The 26,326-nt window shown below is 42.7% G+C and overlaps 1 protein-coding gene across 2 annotated transcripts in view; it reads left to right on the top strand.

The window, feature by feature from the left end:
* The window catches only part of SH3RF3 (SH3 domain containing ring finger 3), a 205,045-nt gene extending 184,237 nt beyond the window's left edge, over window positions 1-20,808 (top strand). For both annotated transcript variants that reach the window (XM_060273399.1, XM_035114298.2), the window contains 2 exons: window positions 11,140-11,477; window positions 16,113-20,808. In XM_060273399.1, coding sequence (XP_060129382.1) covers window positions 11,140-11,477; window positions 16,113-16,281 — 507 coding nt within the window. In that variant the 3' untranslated portion in view covers window positions 16,282-20,808. The remainder of the gene's footprint in view (window positions 1-11,139; window positions 11,478-16,112) is intronic.
* The last annotated feature ends 5,518 nt before the right edge of the window (window positions 20,809-26,326 follow it).

Raw genomic sequence — 26,326 nt, 5'->3', positions numbered from 1 at the left:
TCGAGTTATATGACCTCATGATCATATACCTATGAACAGGATTTGGCTTCACTATCACTATCCGGTGGTTTGTTTGTTTTAACCTTTAGTAGGGGTTGCACTAAGTAAATATTATTTGCCATATACCAGGAGTGAAGAGGCCCGGGGTAAAATGTGACTCTCCAAGCTTCTACTACAAAACCTGATTGCCCTGTTTTGCACCCTCCTTGAATGTGTTTGTCTCAGTGGAATATGTCCTTGAACTCTGATAATGCCTCTTGCTTCCCTGGATGGAGGATAGAGAGGGATGTGTGAGTGAGTGAGCATTGGTGAAATGTACATTCATTGCTCCAGCCACTTTTGCCTCTTGTCCTGCCCACTACTCAGCTTTCCTGAATTTCTTTCTGACCCTCCCAATTCCGAGACTCGGCACCATTGCTACCTGGGAAACTGGGCCTGGCTAAACTAGAGGTTGGTTGGGTTTTGTAAACCAGTAAAGGAATACCCTCAAAGACAGAAGAAAGGAGTTGCGAATGACCCTCCTGGTAATGTTGGACTCCAACTCCCATCAGCCCCAGCCATCAGGGATGATGGGAGTTGTAGTCCAAAGCATCTGGATGCCACCAGTTTGGGGAAGGCTGCAGTGGGAGGGCAATGGGTGCAATTTCCTTTCTAAAATGCCCTTGTTGCATGCTTTTATCCATTCCTAAGCCATCCCTATATTTATTCTTTTCTGCTATTGTTTCCTCCAAATTCTCCCCAGTTTCTTCATGTCCCATTGCTCCCTCTTGTTACTGTCAAATCTTTGATTTCAGGTAATGCTCTTCTTATCTAGCTCATGGGGTGAGAAACCTGCTGCCCTCCAGATGTTAATGGACTAACCCTCCATCCATCCAAATTACAGCCTGAAACATCTGGCAGGTGTCAAGTTGGGAAAGGCTTGCTTTAGTAGAGTTTAGTACTCTATGTCTATGGAACTGCAGCCCAAGACATATAAACTCAATCTGAGCCAACATGTATTATTTGTTAAAAGTCTCTGGATAGAATTTCCTCTTCCAGCTAGCTTAAATATTGCCTGATAATTACAAAATAGCCTATGATTTCTTATGTGTTGATTACTCTTATGCCACTTTCCCTTGTAAATAATGTGGCTACTTTTTGCCATCTCATATAAAACTACTTACATGAATGAACTGATGTGGCCTCAGTCGCTTAATCATTCTGAAGAACCTCCTCATTTGGTTTCTGATGATATTTTGATTAAACTTCTCGAAAACATCCGACACAGTGGCTCCTAAAATGATAGATAAGTTGTTGCTTCTGGGAACAGTTTGTTAATTTATCACCATCCACAGTGCATCTTTATTGCTTTTTGATGCCTGGAATGTATCCCAAACTATTTGAAAACCAACTACAGTGGTCCCTCAACTTACGAATTACTTGACATCGTAGGTTTCGACTTACGAACGGAACAAATGGCTGCACGCTTACGAATTTTTCTACATCCGAACGGAAACTGTTGGCGGCTTTAAATGAGGTTTTTCGACTTACGAATTTTTACATGCGGTTTTATCGACTTATGAATTTTCCAGAATATTTTTTTCCTATGGGAAACCGCGTTTCGACTTCCGAACTTTTCGACCTATGCATGTGCATTTGGAACGGATTAAGTTCATAAGCCGAGGGACCACTGTATCTGAAACTATCATTTGTTCTATGTTAGCAGTGAAATCTGTCAAAAAAGTTTAATGTAGAGCCAAATTACCATATGGGCTTAAAAATGTATTGATCCATGTGAGGCTGAGGCTGGCTCTCAGTCACTCTTCTGATGCAAGCTTTTCTGTCTCTCGGCCTGGGTCCTAACTTCTGTAGTGACCCTCCTTGTTACTGGCTAGGAGAAGTACAGGGGCCTATATTGTGTAACCCGCTAAAAATGATCTGAAATGTGAGTTACATGTTAGGTTGCTGGAGGGAAGATTTCCCTACTCCAGTGGGAAATATACCAGTAATAATGCATGTTGAACCACTCTTACCCAGTGTGTGGAAAACAAGGTATAGAGGACAAGCATGTTTTAAAATTTGAGAATTTGTTGTTTTTCCCAGGAAGGAGTTCAAATCTCACCATCCATACAATATTTATTAATTTGTACAGTCATACCTCAGGTTGTGAACACTGCGGGTTGCGTACTGCGCTGAACACAGAAGTACCGGAACGGGTTACTTCCGGGCTTCGGTGCATGCGCAGAAGCACCGAATCGATCACACGCGTGCACAGATGCGGCGCTACGGGTTGTGGACGTGCCTCCCACACGGATCACGTTCGCAACCCAAGGTATGACTGTATAGCTATAAAATAAAAGTTATTGGGGAGGCAGGACATAAAAGCCTTGGATGACAAGCATGGGGTCTGGGTCAGTTCATATGGGAGGAGATGGTCCTTAAGGTATTGAGTTCCTGAGCCATGTAAAGCTTTAACTTTTAGCCTGGTAGTCATAGGTAGGGACCGGGAGGGAATTCAGTTCAGTTTGCATTTACTTAGGTACTTCCATTTGAACTTACTTAATTTGCACTCCCTGAAACAATCTGTAAACCAGAAAGCAGCTACCCTTTAAAATGCACACTTCTCTGAATTTTGTAATGCAACTGTGCTGTGAAGTAGTATACAAACATGCATTTTTACCAGGGTGAAATGTGAACAAGAGAGTACATATGTTGATGATAATATCCCGAAATGCATTACTTTAAGGGGGGGGAATGCTGTATGTTAAATAAAGATGTCTATATTTGGAGAAACTAACACTAAAATTCTGATGGCGATTTTTTTTTTAAAAAAAAAGTAACAAACTGATGTGGGAAACTGAGAAATGGAAAGAAACTTAAACATGCAGATTCACCCATAGAGCAACCATGCAGACAAGTGAGTGGGGTGATAGAGGATAGATGGGTCTCTCCATTCCCCCTCTGACACCCCACTTTGTTTCTGCACTGGCTGCAGAGGAACAGAAGCCAGTCCCCTCAGTTCTGCTCCACTTCTCCAGCCTGAGAGTGGGGGCAGGACTGCTAAAATTCAAGCATCCTTCATTTCTACGCTGGCTCTGGAGGAGGAAGTTTCCCCTTTGCTGAAGCAAGCATGGAAACACAGGATATTAGCTTATTTGCAAGCTGGTAAAAAAACAAGCCAACCAGCTTGTGGTCTAGTCATTTTTCTGGACTTATTTAAAGGTAAAGGGACCCCTGACCATTAGGTCCAGTGGTGACCGACTCTGGGGTTGCGCGCTCATCTCGCATTATTGGCCGAGGGAGCCAACGTATAGCTTCCAGGTCATGTGGCCAGCATGACAAAGCCGCTTCTGGCAAACCAGAGCAGCACATGGAAACGCCGTTTACCTTCCCGCTGTAGCGGTTCCTATTTATCTACTTGCATTTTAATGTGCTTTCGAACTGCTAGGTTGGCAGGAGCTGGGACCAAGCAACGGGAGCTCACCCCGTCACAGGGATTCGAACCGCCGACCTTCTGATCAGCAAGCCCTAGGCTCTGTGGTTTAACCCACAGTGCCACCTGGGTCCCAACCAGCTTGTGGTCTAGTCATTTTTTCTGGACTTATTTACAAGGCTTCAAAAAAATCATACAGAAAATAAACTGCAGCCCTAGAGAGCATAAAAATCATGAACAGTGCCTGCTGCCATACATTTAAATTTAGCTGTCCTATTCCAGTATGAAATGGAATATTGTCAGCTATCTGAGTATTCCTTACTCAATGCTCAAAACTGTAACAGGGTTGTCTATAGAAAGTTATTTCATAAGAAGCAGTAGTATGCTCAACCAGTTTTGCATTGTTTCATTCGCTAGAATGAAATCACTGGAAACGTACAATTTTATTAGACACTTCTCTTGAACCTTTCTGCCGAAGCAAAATGTGAATTATTTTGAACTATTTCTTTCATCACAAAACATTTCTTTTTAAGTCACCTGAATTGCTCACTCAATCAAGAGACTTCTGTGATCATGGAGTAACCCATAGGCTGTGCATTAGAAGAACAAATCATCCTAAAGACACAGTTTAAGCATAGCTGCCAAGTCCGGGTCGTAAAGATCCGGGATCGGCAGCGCGCGCATGACCGGAAGTTGCGTGACGCAACTTCCGGTGGCACTTTGCCCTTCTATGGGCACCAGAAAATGGCGGCGCCGGAAGTCGCTTCCGCGCATGACCGGAAACACGTAAAGCGACTTCCGGCGCCGCCGGCGCCATTTTCTGGTGCCCATAGAAGGGCAAAGCAGCACCAGAAAAATGGCCGGGTAACAATTGCATTCTCCTCCACAGTCATAGCTGCCAAGTATACCGATTTAAGGGAAAATACCGGGATTTTCCGCCAAACGGGAGACCGCCGGGAAACGGTAAGAAAAAAGGGGTTTTCCCGGCGGATACGGGATACTTGGCAGCTATGAGTTTAAGTGTTAACATCTGTATTTCAACCATTTCTTGTCTAAGCTTGTTCAAAAAGAAGGGAAGTGCCTTTATCTCTACATAACTGCTAGGGAGGGAGAAATTTCTATTTCTGAAATATTTGGCAATGGCCAACTCTTTTATGTAACGTGATTTGAGTATGTTCAAATTCCCATCTCCCGTACAGAATCTTAAACAGAAAAGCACATTAATTGTGAGTTGTAAGCATACTACAAGTACTGTACAGTTGAGTTGTCATCCAGTAAACATTGGTAGGGGTTAAAACAAAAATGAGTACATAGTATGCACAACCTTGAATTGTTTCAAGCTGGATAGCACATTGATTAAAATTCTTCCCTTTTTTTGGAACTAGTACATGCAGGAAGTCACAATATGGATTTTAAATCCAGAAGGTTTTAAAATAAGCATAACAAAACAGTATGCAGCTGCACTCACTGGCTCTTCTCATTTCTAATTTGTTCTAACTATAGAAATGCAATGCTGCCAAGTTTTGAATTGCAGTGATAAAGGCTCAAGTATAACTTACGTACTGGTAAAGTTCGATTTCCTTTCCGAACACATAGGCTGTTGTCTCCAGCACACATGATCCACAGCCTTCCCCACTCCATCTCGGCTCTGAAATGACCATGTGGTCTGTCAGAAGCCTGGCAGGTGTCTGGAAAATCCTCTCTCTTTCTTGTATTTGCTCTTTGGTTCCCAAGGATACTGCCAGAGGGTTGTTGACCAATGCTTCTCATGCATGCAAGTTTTTAGCAGAGTCCCTCATTTCCTCATTTAATCCAGATTTACAGTTTCTGGGGAAAATCTGATAAGTAAAAGAACACCTGTTAGCAACATCAAGTCACGTTTGATTGCACCCCACTATACCCCGTCCCCCCAAAAAAAATCTGATTATGTTCTTCTGGGTCAGCCTTTGTTGAAAAGACTGCTAAGGCTTCCTGAAAGTACATCTTTTTAAAAAGGGGGGGAGTGAACATTGTATGAAGCCTTAGGTAAAGGTAAAGGTACTCCTGACTGTTAGGTCCAGTCGTGGACGCCTCTGGGGTTGCGGCGCTCATCTCATTCTATAAGCCAAGGCATTTGTCCACAGACAGCTTCCGGTCATGTTCCCAGCATGACTAAGCCACTTCTGGCAAACCAGAGCAGCTCACGGAAACGCCATTTGCCTTCCCGCTGTAGCGGTACCTATTTATCTATTTGCACTTTGACGTGCTTTTGAACTGCTAGGTGAGCAGGAGCTGGGACCGAACAATGGGAGCTCACCACGTCACAGGGATTCGAACCACTGACCTTCTGATCGGCAAGCCCAAGAGGCTCAGTGTTTTACACCACAGCGCCACCCGTATGAAGCATTAAACACTCTTAAATCAGGGATAGATAACAGTGTGCCCTCTGGTTGTCTAGACTACAAATCCCACCTTCCTCAGGCAGCAAGGGCAATTACCAGGTATTATGGGACTTGTAGTCTGCGATATGTGGAACGCATCATCTTGGCTGCCCCTGGTCAAACTTTAGGGAACAAATTGCCCTGTATGAACTTCCCTGCTCTGTGTGGGAAGCTGTTTTCTGCATCCCACCTTTCCCTCCAGTTAGGCCATACAGCCAGGCTTTCTTTTTGGTGTTCCTCACACTGAGGAATGCACTTCCTAGGGTAAAAGTTCCTGGTTCCCTCCCTGATCGTTTTCTTCAGGGTATTTCCTATGGGCTGGTTTTGCTTGGATTTAACATGGGAAAACTCAGCCAGATGGGCAGGATAACAGTCCATATAGTTTGAAACACTTGACCTTAACACCAAGGCTCCCATTTGAGTTGTGCATAGAGCTGTCTCTTTTGTTCCACAGTCATGGAGGTATCTGATAATAAAGCACTTATCTTATAGTATCTAGCTCATATTTAGCATCTTCCCCACCTTTTCCTAATTCTGCATAAGGGCAGAAAGCTGGCACTCAGCTAATGAATATTTCTCAGGCTGGCAATTAACCCAGCCAAACGCATTAACCCCAGCTGTCAAAACATAGTTTGCTTCAGATTCTATAATAAAGCAGATTTCTCCCCTTTGTTGGTTTCAGCTCTTTTAGAAATGCAATATGGCATTGTTCAAAAAAGGACTTCTCTTAAACATTTATGTTGTTCAGCAGTGAAATCCACACGCCACTTTGAATCAACTGCCAAGCAACTCTCAGAAAGTAAATGTTCAGAAGGTTCCTCCTAAGTGATCACACTGAAATTTTCCCAGTTTCCACCCAAAGTAGTCCAGCACATTCAAAAACCGAAGCTTAAAAAAATGTGAAGCAAAAATATTTGGGGGTTGAGTTTGCTGTTATTTAAGGCCAATTGGCATGTTACACAATACCTACGTAGAAGGCACTTCTAGGTCAGAAAAATTGTTACACAGAATGATCTGAATATAGATCATTTATGTGTAACAATTACGTATACACATCTCTTTCACTGCATGAACATTTGGGCCACAGTCTGTGTGGACAGGGACGCAGGTGGCGCTGTGGGTTAAACCATAGATCCTAGGGCTTGCCGATCAGAAGGTTGGCGGTTCGAATCCCTGCGATGGGGTGAGCTCCCATTGCTTGGTCCCTGCTCCTGCCAACCTAGCAGTTCGAAAGCACGTCAAAGTGCAAGTAGATAAACAGGTACTGCTACAGCAGGAAGGTAAACGGCATTTCCGTGTGCTGCTCTGGTTCGCTGGCCACATGACCTGGAAGCTATACGCCGGCTCCCTCGGCCAATAATGCGAGATGAGCGCGCAACCCCAGAGTCGGTCACGACTGGATCTAATGGTCAGGGGTCCCTTTACCTCCCTTTACCTGTGTGGACAAGCTTAAATCAGTGTGAGCTGGTCTGGTACAGTGGTTATTGAGTGTTGCATTAGAAGTGGGAAGACCAGGGTTCAAATCCCCACTTAGTCATTGGTTTGGCAAGTCACTGTCTCTTAGCCTAACCCTCACAGGGTCGTTGTGACCATGTATGCCACTTCAAGTCCCTTGCAGGAAAGATGGGATATCACTGCAAAAACAGTAACTAGAGACTAAGCCTATTGATTTCAGTGAACTTAAATTAACCTTACATTGTGGCCGTTGTACACACGAGCCAAAAGATGTGCTCTATTGCTGCTGCTTCCTAGCACATGTATCAAAACAGATGTATATATGCAACGATCACGTTAGCTTTTTCAAAGGTGAATGCAACTTCATTTTACAACTTAGCCAAATATTCTCCAAAATGTGTTTAAATTTCTAATCAAAGAACTGGATACTTACCAGTAGATAGTGCATCAACATCACCATCATCATCAGTGCAGAAATGTGGTCTAGATTAGTGATGAACATAGATCACAGACTAGCTTCCTGCGTTAGACCAAGGAGTGCTGATCCCTGAAATTTATGTACAACATGTATTAATTATTTTATCAAGCCTGTTGGCTTTGCTGTAAGGCAAACATCATTTTCCTCTTTTTAATTTATTATTACATTTATAGCTCACTTTTCCTCCAGGAGACTCAAGGTGGCCTACATGGTTCCCCACTTTCCATTTTATCCTCATAACAACTCTGTAACTACCACAAAGAAGACCCTGTCCCAAGCCACCATGTAATGAGTCTCCTTCTGCAGATCATAGGGCCTGTGCAGACTGGGAGAGATACCACCAAGCATTTAAGCCCCGGGTCATTTGTCACACCACTCAGCACCTTGATATCAAAATGAGAGCCCCATAGTATTATCACTATAATGATAATAATTTATTTCTTATACCCTGCCCATCTGATCGGATTGCCTCAGCACTCTAGGCGGCTTCCAATTCAAATACAGCATCAAACATTGAAAACTTCCTGAAACAAGAGTTGCCTTCAGATGTCTACAAAAAATTATATAGCTCTTTGACATCTGCCGGGAGGGCATCCTGCAGGGCGACTACTGAAAATGCCTTCTGTCTGGTTCCCTGTAATTTCACTTTTCACAGTGAGGGAACTGCCAGAAGGCCCTTGGAGCTGGAATTCAGTGCCTGGGCTGAACAATGGGTGCAGATACGCTCCTTCAGGTACACAGGGCCAAATGCTTTAAAGGTCAACACCAACACTTTGAATTGTGCTCAGAAATATACTGGGAGCCAATGTAGATCTTTTAGGGCCAATGTTATGTGGTCCTGGCAGCCACTCCCAGTCACCCGTTTAGCAGCTGTGTTCTGGGTTTACTGTATTATAGTTCCCAAGTCACATTCAAAGGTAGTCATGTTGTATTCCTATCAAGAAACAGGGACTGGGCTGGAGAAGGCCTCAGTTTCCCAAATGAATCAGAGCTCAATGAGAAAAGACAAATCTGGAGAGGCAGATCTTGCCTTGTGCTCATCCCTTCTCAATGAAGAAGACAGCTAGCAGATCTGGCAAGAGGCATTAATTCGAAAACTGTAAGTAGAAATTGCGGTAGAGCCTCACAGTTCTCTGTTTGCTCCTGATTACATTCACACATTACACTGAAAAGCAATGTGACAAATGGGTTTGAAAAGATGTGCATTTTCATCTGAGAGCCAGGATTGGCTGAAGCGCCCTCTCGAGTGGACAGAGCCCGCTTTTGTTGTGCAACGGAAAGAATAGCTCAAACAAATATTTCTGTTATATACTGGTTTGAAAAATGGTGGCACTAGTGACAAATTGTCTGGCTTTTCGGTGATCTTCGAGCAGTTAGCTTACTTTTAAATCTCTCTGGAGTAGCTCAGAAAACCTTGTTGCATTTATTTTTTTCAGCAAAGCCAGACACACTTCACGCTCACTATAATATAGTTGAGGCTGATAGTTAAAGGGAATTTTGGTGCTGACTACCCAATAAGAGTGTAGCCTGATGCTTTGTGAATTTGTGAGAGTTGGTTATGTGAGGAGCTTGAGGGGGAGAAAATACTTGCTGCTATTCATTAGCAAAGCGAGTTTTTTTTATAAAAAAAGAAGAAGACCACCTACAAAAATCTAAATCTCAGGTGTTTCTTTTTTTCTTTAGAATTACACATATCAAGTTTCTGTCACTTAAGGAGATTAAAGAATGTAAAGCTGCGTGGGTTTATCTGTTTTGTTTTTTAAAAAGAAAATCTGCCTCTGGTAAAAGCCAGGAAGTTGAGCTAATGTAAGTGTAAAATAAAAGTATTATCAAGCTGCAAGCTTCATTTCGTCATTGAATATTTCATTAGATTTCCAGAATATTCAGCACATTAGCAAAAAAATGTCCTTTCTGTGCGTGTGGGTGTTTAAATCCCAGCGGCTGTTTTCTTCCATAAAGAAAATGTGAGAACTTGGGAGTACTAGTCAATATTCTAACCCAGTGTTCATTTCATACAAGTTAGCTAGAAAACCTTATTTATTGAAGCAGGGTTGTAGAAGGGATAACCTTCTCCTGCTTGCTTAAAACACATTCTTTCTTTTCCTGTTTCCTTGACTGTCTCTTAAAGTTTCATTTGTTCCTCAAGAAATTTCAAGTTAGCCTGGCACACCTCAGAATGTCTTCAGTGTTGAATAAATCACACCCAGCCTTTAAAAATGGTGGCAGTTTCACACAGGCTTCCTAATTAATGTAAAAATTGATTACATGGTTGCGCGAACTCTTTTGAAAACACGTCCTTGTGCCTGCTTGAAAACCATGCGTGGGATGAAAGCTATCCGTAGGGGTGTATTCTTAAAAGGCTGGAAGCCTTATCACACTAAATTGATCTGCATCATCTTTCTGTTTAAAAAATCTCTTTCAACATCTTCACAACTTCTGCAATGCTGCAATGCCTTTTTTTACTGCAAATGTTCTGATGGCATTTATAAAGTGGGGGTGCATGGGCAATGCCATTTTCTCAAGATGGGTTTGGGACAGCAGCAGCAACACATGGGATAGGGCAGAGCTTTTCCTCATGACCCTGACATCTTACCTAAGGGCATGGATACACCTGAAGGACCTCTCATGGTTGATTTGAGGATAAAACAGAGGGGAGTGGAAGAAGAATATGCACAACCTGAACTCTTGGAGGAAGGGCAAGAAGACATGAAATAAACATCTATGTAAAATTCAGCCTAGCTGCAGCTTAGAGAATCTGACAAGAGAGCATTATGCCTTACAAGAACATGGCTATGTGCACACCATACATTAAAGAACATGACTTCCTCCAAAGAATCCTGGGAACTGCAGGCCATTCCTCAGAGAGCATCAAGTCTGGCACCTGTAGCAAACCTCAGTTCCCAGAACTCTTTGGTGAAAATCACGTGCTTTAAATGTAAGCCATGTGCGCAGCCCATGTTGATGTCTTGTCCTGATAACACAAAGGTCTCCAACACTGGGATTTAATCCAATCAGCCAAAAGGAAGGAAGCAATTTATTGTCATACTGAGGTCCTCGAGAATTTATTTGCCAGTGTGAAATGACAAAACACTGCCCTGTTTCCTCCAGGAGTAGAATCAAATAGCACTGCCTTTTCAAATTCCAGCTGTTTAGAGGCTGACTTTTCCCTTACTAGATGAGTTGGTCATGTTGTCACAATAGAAGTTCCATATAACTTCCACTGTGCCTCACCTTTTTACAACACAAAACTTCTCTTAGTAAAGATAAGTTGTAAACAACACTCACTTCCCTGTGCGTACAAAATGGTTGGCATTCATCTAAAAACCTGTAATTGAAACATCTCACTTGCAATGTTCTGTTTGATTTCTATGCAGAAAGAAAAGAAAAGTGGGCTGCTGAAACTTCTAGCAGGAGCATCAGCAAAAAAGAAATCCCGCTCTCCTCCGTCTATGTCCCCAACGCACGACCCTTTGGCAGTGATGGAAGGGATGCTGCAGGGTGCTGTGGGACCTGAACTATCCTCTCTCTCTAGCCATGGGAGGGCAGGCTCATGCCCGATTGAAAGTGAAATGCAAGGAGCAATGGAGATGGAGCCTCTGCACAGAAAGACAGGCTCTTTGGATTTGAATTTTCCTCTTCCTTCTCCCATAAGGCAGCTTCCGCCTTCAATGGCAGCCATCCGTCCAGAACCCAAGCCATTGTCTCGAGAAAGGTATGTCACCCAATTAAGCGTATTTACTTGTATTTTGGGTTAGCTGCCATCCTATGCAGAGTATTTTGTACAGAAACATTTTCATTTCATTGCAAGGTTCCTATTAACTGGGAAGATCAGCTAAGTCTTTCATGGAGTTGGCAGAGACCTTAAAGGTGATCTAGTCCAAACCAGCTTCCAACACAGGACACCTGCTGCAACAGCATCCCTGAGTTGGCCATCCAGCCTCTGCTTAAAAACCCCTAATGGAATGCTCTCCCCGTTGAGGTCTACCTGGCACCAGCTTCATCATTGCTTTGGGGCCAGGCAAAGGTATTTTTTTGTTTTCCAGCACATTTGAGCAGCACCAATGACTGGATTTCTCCCCCCACTTTGATTATGTTCTCATATATAGAACAAAAATGGAATAATGTCATCATGCTGCAGTTCACATGGCTGCTGACAGGCGGCGTTTCAAACTGCAGCATGACAGCAAACTGGGCTGTCAGAGCTGCTAGACTCTTGCAGCAGCATTGGAGGCCAGAGAGGATGGAGATGGAAAGGCAGGCAGGCAGGCCACCCCAGCCAGCAAGTTTGTGAGTGGGCATACCAGACAACTGAGCATCCTAAGCAAGCATGTTGGCAGCCCAGGCAAACTCTAGAGGTTTCAGAACATCTAAGGAGAGAGGGGAAGGTTGGTTTTGGTGTGATCAGGAGGAGGGCTGACTTTGGTGAGGGATGGGTTGGGTGCAGCCACAGTCAGCAAGTGAATATTTAATGTTAGTATATTTTTATTCCATCACTGTATTTTATACTTGTACACCACATTGGGACATTCTATTACAGGAAGCAATCAATAAATTCAATAACTTTATTAACTCCCTGCCTGCTGTTATTCCAATCAGCCACTCCCCACTCCCAGGGCTGCTATTAGCATTTTTTTTTTAAAGCATGCACATTATTAAGTGCAAAGACTCAGTTTTTAACCTCAGAGATCATGGGGAAAAAACCACCCTATAGCAGACTTCTGAATAACCAAGCATATGTGGGAAATAAGAATTGTTTCCATATTACAAAAAAATTGGTTCTCTCTGTGTGTCATAATTCACATCAGAATGTCTGGGCACGAGGGCTAGCACATTTAGTAGCAAGACTGCTTTATTTGGCTACTGTTAGAACAAGTCAATAGGAACATTCCCAGACTTGAAAGCATTGAAGCCTGCTCCATGACGCCAACCGTTGTATTTCCACCAAAACCCAGAAAATTTAGCCTTACTATTAATTTGCATTTTTTCCCCTTCTAACCAGGCATGATAAAAATGCTGCTACTTTCTTAGCCCCAAGAATGGAAGTTAAGCAAGGGCAGGATTGTGAAGCTGTGGAATGGAAAATGCACAGAGCCAGAAGGCCAGCCTGTGTTCTCATTGTTTGCACAATAAGCTGCAAATGGAGTTGTACAGATGGGCCTCTTAAAACATTACAGATAGCACTAATTGCACTTTGCAGTAGCTGAGAATTCAGATCCTGATTTTCAGGCATTTTGATTCTTAAATCCGAGAATAACCTCTAATTGAAAGAAGCTTAATTATACTCAGCAGGCAAGGTTTTCTAATTGATTTATGGATTAACTTCCATATCACTGGTTTATCTGCACCCCTTAACTGATCATATGGTTCTTTATGCCTATACATGAGGATTATTAATTACCATTCCTACCTTTGCAAACTCGGAAGGATAATGCCTAGCCCTGGATCATTTGAGCAGCTACATTAAACACTTGTCTAGAAGTTCATTCCACATCCATTTGTGCTCATCAAGTCACCCAAGTGCTCAGTAGTACAATTTTAACAATAAAATACATGTGTGAAGCTGCATTTCATACCTGGCAACACAGTGATTTTTTCATCTCCACACTCAACATGTTTGCTTGTTTGTATTTTACTGTATACATAATTTGTTCAATTCTATAGATGAAGTAAAGTGCACGGGTGGGATCAGATGAACAGATTCATATTTTATGCAGCACTTGTTGCTTCACACCCACAAATATATAAAATACGGGAGAGTTAGGCAACTCTAATAACACACAGCAGGCGCAGCTTTATTAAATGCGAACCCCCAAAATTGGAATCCCCTCCAAACTGATGCTAATTTTTTTTACTTGTTTTGTACCCTGAGCCCCACATTTTATACCCCTCCATCTGAGTGCCCCCCCCACCTAGCCTAGGCAAACTCGGCCCTCCAGATGTTTTGGGACTACAACTCCCATCATCCCTAGCTAACAGGCCCAGTGGTCAGTGATGATGGGAATTGTAGTCCCAAAACAGCTGGAGGGCAGAGTTTGCCTATGCCTGACATAGCCATTGCAAGAAGCTACCTAACACTCATTGCAAGAAGGAAAACAATTGTCAATTACAGCAGTGCATTTTGTGGGGCTTCCCAAGCCTTGGGGGGTCATTGCTTGTTGTCATTCCTACCTATTAATGGGCTAAATTTTAATTGCAATAAAAGGTAGAGGAATTAACCACACTGATTGTTTGCAGCTCGGAGTGGAATTCAGAGTCGGCTGTGCGTTTTGTAAGGTATTGTGTATGAAACTAATCAGATAATGAAGGGGGGAGGGAATGGCTCGGATTTTCCTTCCTTGTAGCACATTCTAGCCTGCATTCATTCCCATTCTGTTTTCTCAACACCTGCTTCCTTCAAGTGCTATTTGCCTAAACATATAACCGCTGTAATCAGCACAACTGAGATAATCCAGTTTCATCACTGCGAGAGCTGTCAGGAAATGCCTAGGAAGTGCTGTTATGTGCTTAATATTCCTGGTCCTTATAACGCTGAATCTGCCTGGTCTGGCTGATCAATGGAGCAGGAGACCCAAGAGCCACCATTCATGTAATATTTTGCAAAAAATTCAAATACATGAAAACTTTTTGGCAGATAGCAAACCCCTATGTACACATAGTATTCCTTTAGATACTATGTAGCCCTTTAGAGTTTTGCCATTTGTAAATTGGGGTGGGGGAGACACCAATTTATTGTGTTATGAGCTCTGGTTTTCCACATCTGCTTTGAATTGCAATTGGACAGTTTGAGCAAATGCGGAGTGCTTCTGCCACTACGATGCACCTAAATTTGAACAGCTCAAAGTAAAATAAAACGTTGCTTTTCCATTCACCAGGAAGATGGGGTCCAATAAACTCTACCCTATTTTGCGTATTCCATTATGCACATCCATACACAGTTGCAAGATTTGAAACCTGGGATCATTTTAGCTAAAATTACTCTAATTGAATAATGTTATTAGTCAGCACTGAAGCAGCATGTCTAAAATAATGTGAGCATTCATTTGCATAATGGTTGAGATTGGCAATGCTGTGCAAAGTGTAGCAGGTCTGCCCATGGCAGTATGATAGACTTTCTCCATAGCTAGCCAGTAGTCCACATTTCAAACCCTATTACTTGCCTTGGCACACTCAGAGGAAGTGACAGCCTGATTTACTGGTGAGAGGGAAAGATGACCAGCTTATTTTGGATCGCTCATGAGCAGGGATGTTGGATAATTCTGTCAAAAATGGAAACAGAAGCAGCAATTGCCAATGTTTGCTTATTCCTCCCACGTCCAGAGCAGAAATAATCCAGCGAATACAACTGGTATTCACTGTTGTTATCCGCAAATTTTGTGTGTGTGTTCCCCATTTGCATAGTTTCCTTCATAATTAAATGAATGGGGTGGAATAATTTAATGACAATGTCATTTGTGTCATAAATTGCACAAATTACATAATTTCACCACAGCAGACAGCATGACAAAAAAACATTTTCAGCAGAAAGTGAACTGCAGCAGAACAGAAACAAGGCTGCTTGCAACAAATACAAGACAACGGCCTCCTCACATCCTGGCTCATGAGCGCTGTATTCTACACAGTTGTGCAATCATGTCAAAATACACAGCTTTTCTCTAGGCATTTCAGATACAATATGATGCTCAACAGTGTTATAGTGACCCATCCTATGCTTAACCGATGATGTTACACTGTTAGTGAAGTGTTATGCCTCTGATCCATGATCAGATGCTGGCAGCCACTCTGCTAAAGGAACAGCGAAATACAAGTATAATAAACAAAAGAAGTCAATGACTTTTAAAATATAACTGAATATATAGCTGAAAAGCAAGGTAGAGAGATACTCACTCTTTCAATAAATCAGCCTGCGTACTTGCCTGGCAGCTACAGATGACCAGGAATTCTATGCAGGCCTGTGAGCAAGAAACCAAGCAGGCTGCTAGAGAGAAGATGGTCTCTCAGCTGTATCCAGATAACTATGTTATGGGGCAATAATAAATGTAAATGCTAAATAAGTAAAATGCAGCAGGCTGCTGAAGGAGGGACGTGCTTCCCCGTCCCTTTTCTGCTACCACCCCAGAGGCTGGTGAAGCATTCTGCAGCCTAGTAACTTTTGACAGCTTATTGATAGAACTGACATAAATATATCCATTGTGTAAGAGTTTCTGGCGTGGGAACTTTCCACAACATCATTCCCAACCAACCTATGTGGTTGCTGGTTCCAGATGTAAATCTCTAACACTTCCAGAGAGTAGAAGTAGAGCATATGAACCACCATCTGTAATAAGGTCTACCCTTCTGTCTCTTAAAGGTATCGTGTTGTGGTCCCCTATCCCCCACAAAGCGAAGCCGAGATTGAACTGAAAGAAGGCGACATCGTGTTTGTCCACAAGAAAAGGGAGGACGGCTGGTACAAAGGGACCTTGCAGAGGAACGGCAGGTCAGGCCTCTTCCCTGGGAGCTTTGTGGAGAGCTTCTGAGGGCTTGAGCTCCACGCTTTTTGGACTCGAAGGACCTTTCACAGGAAATTCCATAGCACAAAAGAAAGAAAGAAAGAAAGAAAGAAAGAAAGAAAGAAAGAAAGAAAGAAAGAAAGAAAGAAAGAAAGAAAGAGCGAAGGAAAACTTTCCTAATATCCACTGCCATAATAAGAACTGTAATTATTATTTCCAAAGACTCCGCAGGCTCTTTGATATTCAGCCCAGGAGATGATGTCTCTTGCTGTGCTTTCAAACCCACGTACGGTACATACAAGCAGTATTGCTGTAGTCGTGCCTTCCACTCGGAATTGAAGACTGAGAGGACACACATTCGGGTTGTATCTTAAGCTAAAATCCAGCCGCCACACTTTGTGTAAATGATAAAGTATGTTTTTAAAAAGGGGGGGATTAAGAAACTTGTTATATTGCTGTAATTTATTTGTCTGAGCTGCAGTGTTCTTATTACTGGCCTATGCAAGAGGGACTGAGTTTCAAGAGGAGTGCAAGGGGACTCTTGAACTTGTCTGTTTTCCCAGGTGGAGGTAAAGGAAGCTCATGGATGAAACGGAACCCACTGAAATCTGCACACTGTTTGGCTAGACAGAATTTGGGAGTCCAAAACATTGCCAGCATTCCTTTCTAATAGATACCTCAAAATATTCTGCTTAAGAATACTAGTCAGGGCCTTTTCATACACCGTATACCCCGAGAAAAATATTGAGAGTAGTGTTCCCAGTGTCAGGCGAGTCAACACTGGAAAAGTGCATTTTCCCACGACTTCCCAACCCATTCTGAAAGCCAAATCCTATGTGTGACAATGGACCGCATGACAAAGTCCCATCGAGCAATGTGGACACCACATTGATACTTTTTCTCTTGTCACTGCATCTCCAGTAGTTAGCTTAATAGCGCATCAAAGATTTCATACGAGGAGCCAACAATCTGATATGCTGGACTATCATCAACTACATGACGTTTTGGTTAGCCATTACTTTTCTTTTCTTTGCAGCATTTTAATTTTGATTGTTGCTTTAATGTATTTCAGACAAGAGAGCTTTTATACAATGTACTTTTCTAATGCAAGAAATGTTATACATTGCAAACTCCATATAGATAAGGAAAGGCCTACTTCACATACATACGGCGCTACTTTCCATTAAAAAAAACCCAGTTAAGAAGTACTTGATTTGGCATATCGCATTAAAAAAAAAATGTTCTCAAGTGTGCAAAAGATCTTACAGTTGCCATACTTGCTACTGACATTGAAGCAACTGGGGCCAGGATACAGATAGGACCACAAGCAGAACAAATCCTTGTGAAACACTCTGCATCAGGACGGAGTTCCCAAACTGGTCTGTATACTACCAGTGGTCCATGTGTTTCATTCAGTTGGTCCAGCACGTGTCTATGGATGAAAATGGGAGATCCCATATCCATTGCGTTAAATAGACATCTTTCTTTTTAATTGTATTTTATTGCTTTTATGTCTTATATTCTATGGAACTCAAATTGTAATACAGAATAAAAGAAGCAATAACAATGCGATTAAATATCATACAGCATCTAGTACAACACACTGCAATTGCTACAACAGGCAGAGAAATCGTCAAGTGGCCCTCAGCAATTTCAAGTGGTCCATGGGGAGGGGGGACATTTGGGAACCCCTGCTCTATGTGCAAGGCCTTGCACAAGCTATGCGTACAAGTGGCTTCGTGAAACAGGCTTCCACATGGGGAAGGTGTTCTCTGAATGCACATTGTGTGAGCTGGTTTCACAAGGTATATTACCTTGATCAGCTTGTGGAAAGCAAATCTCTGGATTCTGGTCAGCACCTGCTATAGTGTGTGAAGGGAAAAAAGTAAGAGATGGCAAATAGGCAGAGCGATTGAATTCAATCCAAAGACGCATGAGTGGAAGGAAAACAGCTTGCTAGTGGCATTCAGCAAACCCTTACGAAAGAGATCACACAGTGCTATAATAGGTATGCTCCACAGCAGTACTTGTGCTTTCAACTGCAGGAGAACATCTGTGGATTTATGCAAGGCTATTGCATGAGCTGTAAAATAGCTGTGCTGTGAGAGGAACCCCCCCTCCACACGCAGAAGGGCACCTTTGGATTCAACCCATTATTCATTTACTGAATGAAATTCCATTGGTTAGCTCAGATACCTACACATTCATTTATCATCTGTTGTATTAGAAGATACTACTATGTGTATTTTTGTACCCTTTATTGTCGCTAATGTCAGGCTCCTAAGGATCAAAACCTTTCTATTGCTTGCTCCATACAACCAAAGGAGGGGAGGGGGAGAGTCGGAATCTTAAGAATCACTAAATATACAGTGGCCTGTTCCTTACACACAAATATATTGTGTCGGGAGCCTCTTCAAAGCATAGTACGCTGTCTAGACAGCGATAATTACTGGAGATTTGGGAGCTTTTCCAGGAGGATTCATTTTAATTGACTTCTACATGGCAATAAAAAGAACACTGCAGGTTCCCGCAAGCACAGAACGTTGGAATTTTTATTTCTCTCTGTCTCTTAACATCAGAGAGAAGATGGCTGTAATTACCACTATCAAAATGTGATTTGTTTCTGTAGAAATGTATAGTTCTGAACAGTGTTTGGTTTTCTAACCTGGGTCAAGCTACATAATAATAATAAAATATTCAGGCAATAGAAGCTTCCAGCAACCAAGAACTTAAAGGTGCAATAAATACCGGTAGGAAGCAAGAAAATAAACCTGTCATAAGTCAGCTGGTGACATCTGTTTTAAAAAATTGTCAAAGAGACAGAAGGGTATTTTTAGCAATGTCTTTTGCTCGGTTTAATTCAGGCAGTGTATACTGGAAACACCATCCAAAATCTTCCCATTGTAATGTATTACTTTGTCCTGCATAAGCTACACTCTTCTCATTCTAAGATATGGGCAGAAATCGAGAGACATAGCCCATTGCTTCTTCAAAAAGTAGGGGAATGTTTTTGTACTCTCTTAATTTTAACATGCCAGACTAACAGCCCAATCCTAAAACTTGCTGAAACAATCACCAGGTACTTGGATAGATTAGACCCATTTCTGATTACACCAGCTCTGAGGGCAGATACTCATGCACAAATAATTATGGGGCGCTAGCTATACTCTAGGAAGCCATATTCCGTGATGGAAATATTCAGATAATCTCTCTTCTATATAGAAAAGCTGGTACAACAATACAAACAACATGTATTTCATTCACCAGGGAGTCTGTGGCATACAAAGATTAAAGAGAGGGTATGTGGAAGTAGTAAAAGTGAGTTCAAAAACATTTCAGCTGTTACTCAGGTTACTTTCCATCTTCTGTGGGATCCTCTAGGTAGAACATCTAGCTTCAGCTAGAGCTACCCTAGAGCAGACATGCCTAAACCTATTCGGCTCAAAGACTGTAATCGCCCTCAGCCAGCCCTGTGGCACCCACAGGTCAGTGATGTAGCCACCCCACATTCTCACAAAGGCACACTCCCCCCCTCCCACAGCAGATCTCTATAGATCAGCTGAGGAGGGAGATATTACCACCTCCCTGCTCATCAAATCATCCTTCTGATGACTGGACAGGGAGCCAATTTACGTCCCTGTCAGATTCACTGGGCCGCATTCCTTACTAAATCTCTCCAACCCCTCCCAGGGCCGTGTCAACTTTTATTGTTGTTTCTTTTGCCACTGCTACCAAACTTGGAGGGGCTTGAGGGTGGGCCAGGTGAGGCCCCAGAATGGTCATTAGCCACCCCAGTTCTACAGGAGGCTAAGGGGAGTGTACCCGAGGATATTGGCATGCCCTTATTTCCAGCTATCACTCATGTCTCTCAAGCCCATTTCAATTATTACCCCAACACACACACACACCAGTATCTGCCCTTCCTGTCTTCTCCTGTGGAGGGGAGTGATTTAGGCACTGGTCTGGTCAGAGTCAGCCTTCTCATGAATTGTCACGAATTGTCCTGAAGCACACACTTTGGCCAGCCCATTCTGGGCACAGAGTGATATTCCCCCTCCCCTTCCCATCTACCTCTTCTCATCATTTAAAAACAAATGACACAATCAAGGCAAAGCTCAACACTTTTAAATTTTGTTTTCCTTAGAAGATGCTTAAGTTCCACGTTAAACTTCAAAATACTCGGTAGGGGGTAAACTGTGTGCTGCACACTAAAACATGTAAGAGTGCCATGATGCCATTTGTTAATTTTTTTAAAAAAAATGAAAGAAAGCAAAACTAGCTGTTTCAGGAGGGGCAGTTAGAGGGAGGAAATAGGTGGGGTGTGCAACTTAACCCTTCCCCTGCCTGATGTTTTGTTCCCAATGGCTCCCTACCCAATACAGGATTCCAACCATGTTTTGGCATGCATCTTTGACACATTCAAGGAAGAGCTGCTTGGGAATGTGATTTGGACAGAGAATACAGTGGACAGCAAAAGGATGGGATGGGTGCTCCCTTCTCTGCCACTTCATTGCTCGAAACCCCCACATCTCGGAAGTGGCTTTGCTGGTTTTTTTTTAAAAAAAACCAACTACAGTACTTTTACCTGTGTTAGCGTGTAATGTGTCTGTTACCCATAAATATAGCTGTAGCATGCCCTGGTCAATTGTGACTTTTTGACTTCAAATGTGAGAATATCTATGGCTGGCAATGTAAAGTGTATTTTTCCCCTGGGGGAGGTAAAAGGGGGGTGGAAATTCGGAACTTCCTCCAGCTGGGAACCTGAGATGATGGGAGTCTTTTCTTCACCAGCACCTGTATTCAGAACTGAGAAAAGATGGAAGGGAATGGGCAGAGGAAGATGGCTTCTATTCTGATTTGCTTTGGAATTATTGCAACCAGTTGTTTGGACCAAATCCATGTTGGTGCTTTTGTAGTTTGAGCAAGGAAACATTCCTCTCACAAGTAAACAGGGATTAAAGACAGCGGATTCTCCCACTTCCTATGATACATTTTTTAAAAAAACTAAATCTCAAACAGTTCAGGACACTGCATATAATTACATGCTTAATACTGAAGGCTCTCTACAGTGGACCAAAAATGGTGGCTGTTTGCCATAGTTGTGACAACCTCTCTTACATAGTGCCAAAAGAGTTTTGCACGAGTAAGTCAGATGTGAGCATTGTGTACTTCAGCTGTAGACGAGAGGCCAGGATTCAAATAACCACACAACTAGTTCCACGCATCTAAGGAGGCTTCAGATATGTTTCCTGAACAAATCCCCCTGCCCAGTGCTATATGGTAAAACACTTTTGAAACCGAGGGGGAACACCAAAAGCAATTTATTGGGGTAGGGTTGCTGTTCAAAGAAAAAAGGCGCAAAACTTCCTAGGCACACAGATGTCCATGCCTGCACCTAAAGTTGCTTGTCTTTAATAAACAAGGCCACCCCTTATCTAGAAATGGTCTCTTTTTTAAAAAAAAATATTTTTATTAATTTTCCAATTAAAACCAATTATATCACATTTCAATATTTCAAATTATACACATATATATATCAATCAAACCGAATGTTATGCCAAATCATCTAAATAATTTATTTTTGGGTTCCCATGCTTCAAGAAATTGGGAATTCCTCGCAACTGTCCACTGCCGTCTTATTTCTAAAGTTCAAATCGTCCTCCAAGCTCATAATATTCCAAATCTTCCCCTTACAGTCACCTAGATGTTTTCCACTTTCATCCGATTGTTCCAGCTGCTGAGATAAATGTCAAACGAAGTTTCACAGATGTTCTTTCTCCTGTGTGAGTTAATCAGTCCAGCCTCCCCATAAATCTTCTTAGTGGAGCTCCCTGTTGCGACGGAGTAGCAGCGCCATCTTAAAAGGCTCAAATCACTTTCATTTTCTCTCATAACCATGAAGATTTACGATTTATTTATCTTTATAGAATTTACAGCTTTTTCAGGCAGGAGACCCAAACATCCAACCATGAACTCTTGGTAAATTAATGGATCTCCTTGCCCTATAGCTGAACTTAGCTTCAGGTCGCTGCTCCAATTTAAAGTGCGTCACAGCTCATAAATCCTCCGAACGCGTCCAGAACTCCTTCCGTCTGACTAGGGGGGGGCTTTTCTCATCGGCAACTTCACATCTTTAAGAAATATGCTCAGTAACAACAGCTATAGAGTTCAACTCACACAGTCTTTTGCTTCTCTTTCACTCCAAACAAGCCAGGACATCGCGTCCGGGAAGATACGAGGCAACAATATGAAGAAAAAATAAAAACTTGCTTCCCTTATCGCTCCGTCCCCATCAATCCTTCTTCCAGATGCCGTACATTCTTTGACTCCTCTCGCTCAGCAGCATAAAATTCTCAGCAGTAAACAGCGCTTCTTCCCCTCCTTCTGAAGTATGTCCATAGATTTAAGCCTAATTATCTTCTTTAACCATGGAAATCCCCGCCATGCAGATTAGCGTCCGGGAGTCCTGGCCGTCGTAAGTGCTCAGCCCAAGCTCCCCCCACTCCAAAAACAGTCGGAGTGGGTCTGGGGGCATCGCGGGCCAGCGGCCCCTCTCCGTAACCCCCGGAGAGGGTAGGGGGTTGCCATTTACTCCCCTAGCAACCGCCAAATTCCTTACGAAGGTCAGAGAGATGGAAAACAGGTCCGCCATTCCTGCAGGCGGAAACCGGAACCAGTAGAAATGGTCTCTTTGCTGTGCTCAGAATATAGAGCAGCGAAAGATCTTGGCTCTTGCATAGTGTATTCAGCCAGCTGTTCACACAATAGCAGCACCAAGGAATCATCACCCTTTGGCAGGGATATTATAGCCACCATTGTTTTGCCAAAAAGATTTTGCACATCTCTGTATGAAGGTGTTAATCCACAATACACAAACTCCACTAGGAGAAAACACGACAATTTGCAAACACATATTTTCTGAATTCAGTATTTTTAAAGGTTGTGCCACCCACTGACGGAGGAAGGGGGGCAGGGGAGCACACCGCCCCTGGCAGTACGATCCTGGTGGTTGCCCCCCCCCCCGCTCGCACTGCGATGCACGCCTGCTCTCCACCCCCTGGTGCTGGAGCATGAAGCTCCACCACTGCCACCACATTCACTCCGACCCCAGCATTTGATGCTTAAAAACCCATCGCTCGCATTTCATCTGAGGATTAAGAGTTTCTTTGACTGTTTGAAGCTCCAACAAGATTCGAACAACAGGTCTTAGTTCTCCTCTACCATGGTAGCTTGAAGTAGTGGATCAGTTTCACGTATGTAGCACAAACACAGAATGCAAAAGACAAGGCAGGGATTCTGGATAGTGACCTCTGTGTGGAAAGTATTGGCACTTCCAGTGGTCCATGTTGATGAACGGCATTCAAAGGACAGGAAGCATGGGGAGGGAGGGGGGAGTGTGTGCACACGCATGTGTGCCTTTCCTAAGACAGAAAATGAACAGAATTGTCCTGGCAGCCTTGTTTTGTAAAATGCCAGGTTTGTTGTACTGGAGAAGGTTTCTGCTAACTGAACAAACCCTTTGTACTTTGCACAGTTCAGGAAAAAAAAAGGTTTTTGTTACACATGGATGTTAACATATAATTTAAAAAAAAACATCAATGGTTATTATGAGTACAAATGAACTGCAATTAATGTGTTTCTCATCCTTTAAATAAAATAACCATTAATGTAACCCAAATGAATATTTGTGGTTCTTTTTTTAATTGAATGGAGAGCAAAAGAGATGGAAAAAATAAGAGTCAACGGCCCAATGGATCAGCCTGTTGTGCATGAAACACCAAATCATTCTATGGTGATACGGGGCCAGGATTTTTGCTCACATGCTCCTCGGTTGCATTCCTGGTTTGTGGCAAACCATTGTTTGCCCTTACATCGGAACCAGCAAATTATGGTTTGCATAATCAAACCAAGGTTGTAAATCTGAATCAAACCCTGGTTTGATTTTTGTCTTCAGAGCAAACCCAAGTTGCTCTTGAAGTTTACTTGTTCAAATCATGGCATTGACCAGTCCAGCTCTTAATCTACACAAATGCAACCATCACCTCCTGCCTGATCCTTGGAACTGGAGATGCCTAGGAACTGAACCTAGAACCTTCTGCATGCAAATCATGTGGCTCTACCACCGAGCTCTCTTTCCTCCCCAATTTCTTTCCAGATTTATTTGAATGGTGCACATAAGGCATATTTATGAATGCCTACCTTTTAAATTCTATTCATTTCTCTGCACATCTGGCCTGAGCCCTGTCAGTATCATCCTGTTAAAATTGTTCCCGAGGATTAGACTGACATCCTGGGGCCACCATCAATGTTCCCTTTAGCATCCACAGGATAGCTCAGGAAGGTGTTAACACCGGGAAAATTCTCCTTGGTGCGATTTGCGGGAGCAGCCTCTGTGAAAGGATACTGTCAACGTCATAGGATTCACTACAAGACACCAGCAATTTCACATGTCTGGACCTAGGGGGGTCTATTCTAGGAAATGTCTTGGGAATGTTATGCATTGGAAAGAGAAACTAGGTCACACAGCAATATGAAAAGTAAGAGGCTCTATGGCGTAGAGACTACACACAGAGACTGCAACAAGAAAACTGAAGCTGGATGCAGTTAGTTTGCAGAGCTTTGCTTCCAGGGACTGGAGAGCCTTGACGTCTTCTTTTTCTAGAAACATTCCAGTTTGTTTTCAAAAAAAGTACACTATGCCTATTTCTAAACTTTCCTGGGGGAAAAGATCCAGCATTTGTGGTTTTTTCACAGTTCCATGAGCCCTTCCTGACCTCAGCGGCTCTTTACAACATGGCAAAACTGGCAGAGGTAATGCTGGGTTACTCTGTGCCAAGTCAAATAAATATATGATCTGTACACTAGCAAGAAAGCCAGTGCATGATAACAGTTTGAGGGGAAACCCCCATTCCTCACATTGCAGACATAGATCCTTAAATTATTTTCAGAATATTTGCAGCTCCTGCTTGGGGGAAACCAAACCATCTAAAGTGTGAGGAAGGTGATTTGAACACATACACCAGTGCATTCCATGGTATTTATTCCATGGTGTTTTTTCAAGACCTACCTTATTCTCGTGAATGCAGTATGTTTTAACTGTGTGGGTTTGTTTGTTTTTTTAATTCTGAATGTTAAATTGCAGTATCCCACCCTGAGGCCAGCTGGTGAAGGGCAGGAAATTAAATTAAAAAATAATTCCCAAGGCAGAAAATGTGGGTTCATGACACTTTCCATATTGGCCTGAATATAAGCCTCACTTTTTCTTTTTCCAAATTCTGACCGTGAAAAGTTAAAAGTATGGCTTAAATTCACGACCTTACAAAAACTGACTTTTACACTATCTCTGCTGAAACAGACATACGGTCAAATGGAACAGGTGTGAGTGCCTGCAGAATTTTAAGGGAGCGGCTTATATTTGGGTATTGTCTCTCCCCCCCCTTGAATTTTAAAGGTGTGGCTTATATTCAGGTGTGGCTTATATGTGGGCCAATACGGTATAAGGTCTTATCACCCTTGCCTCCTGCTCACTGTGTACCCAATCTTGTCTCTGAGCCTCTTCCAGCTCCTTCCCCCTCGGCCTTAGGGCCTTCACTCTCACCCTTTGACCTAGACTAACCTCTCTCGGCCTGTCTGGGTTTGCCTACCCAGTTCTCCTGCAGACTGACATCCTGCTCAGCTTTCTTTGCTGTGCATCACCGCCAGAGTTTCCTCTACATTTGATTCTCTCCAGTCCCACCAAACTCCTTTCATTCAGAGGCGCCTCATCTTTGTGACGGCCATTCCTGGGGCCGGCGGTGATAAGAGCAATCCTTTATCGACTCCCAGGCTCCATAAAAAGTGCAGACTGAAAGCTGGTTTTTATAAGATTCTTTTTCTTTTTATTTCCTCCGATAATTGTCTGGGATCTACGTTAATGGAAATGTAAATCGACTGCCACTGTGCTAAATGACAATCAGGTTTTGTTTGACAGAGCTGAAAAGTATCTTATTGAGAATGTTGGCACCAAACAATCTAAATGCAAATTTAGGTGGGGTTGGGAGGAGGGAATTTTAACTTTTGATGAGGTTATTTG

The sequence above is a fragment of the Zootoca vivipara genome, chromosome 4, assembly GCF_963506605.1.
Source record: "Zootoca vivipara chromosome 4, rZooViv1.1, whole genome shotgun sequence".
NCBI lineage: Eukaryota > Metazoa > Chordata > Lepidosauria > Squamata > Lacertidae > Zootoca > Zootoca vivipara.
The sequence above is the reverse complement of the archived record's forward strand: the minus strand, read 5'-3'. Positions and strand labels throughout refer to the sequence as shown.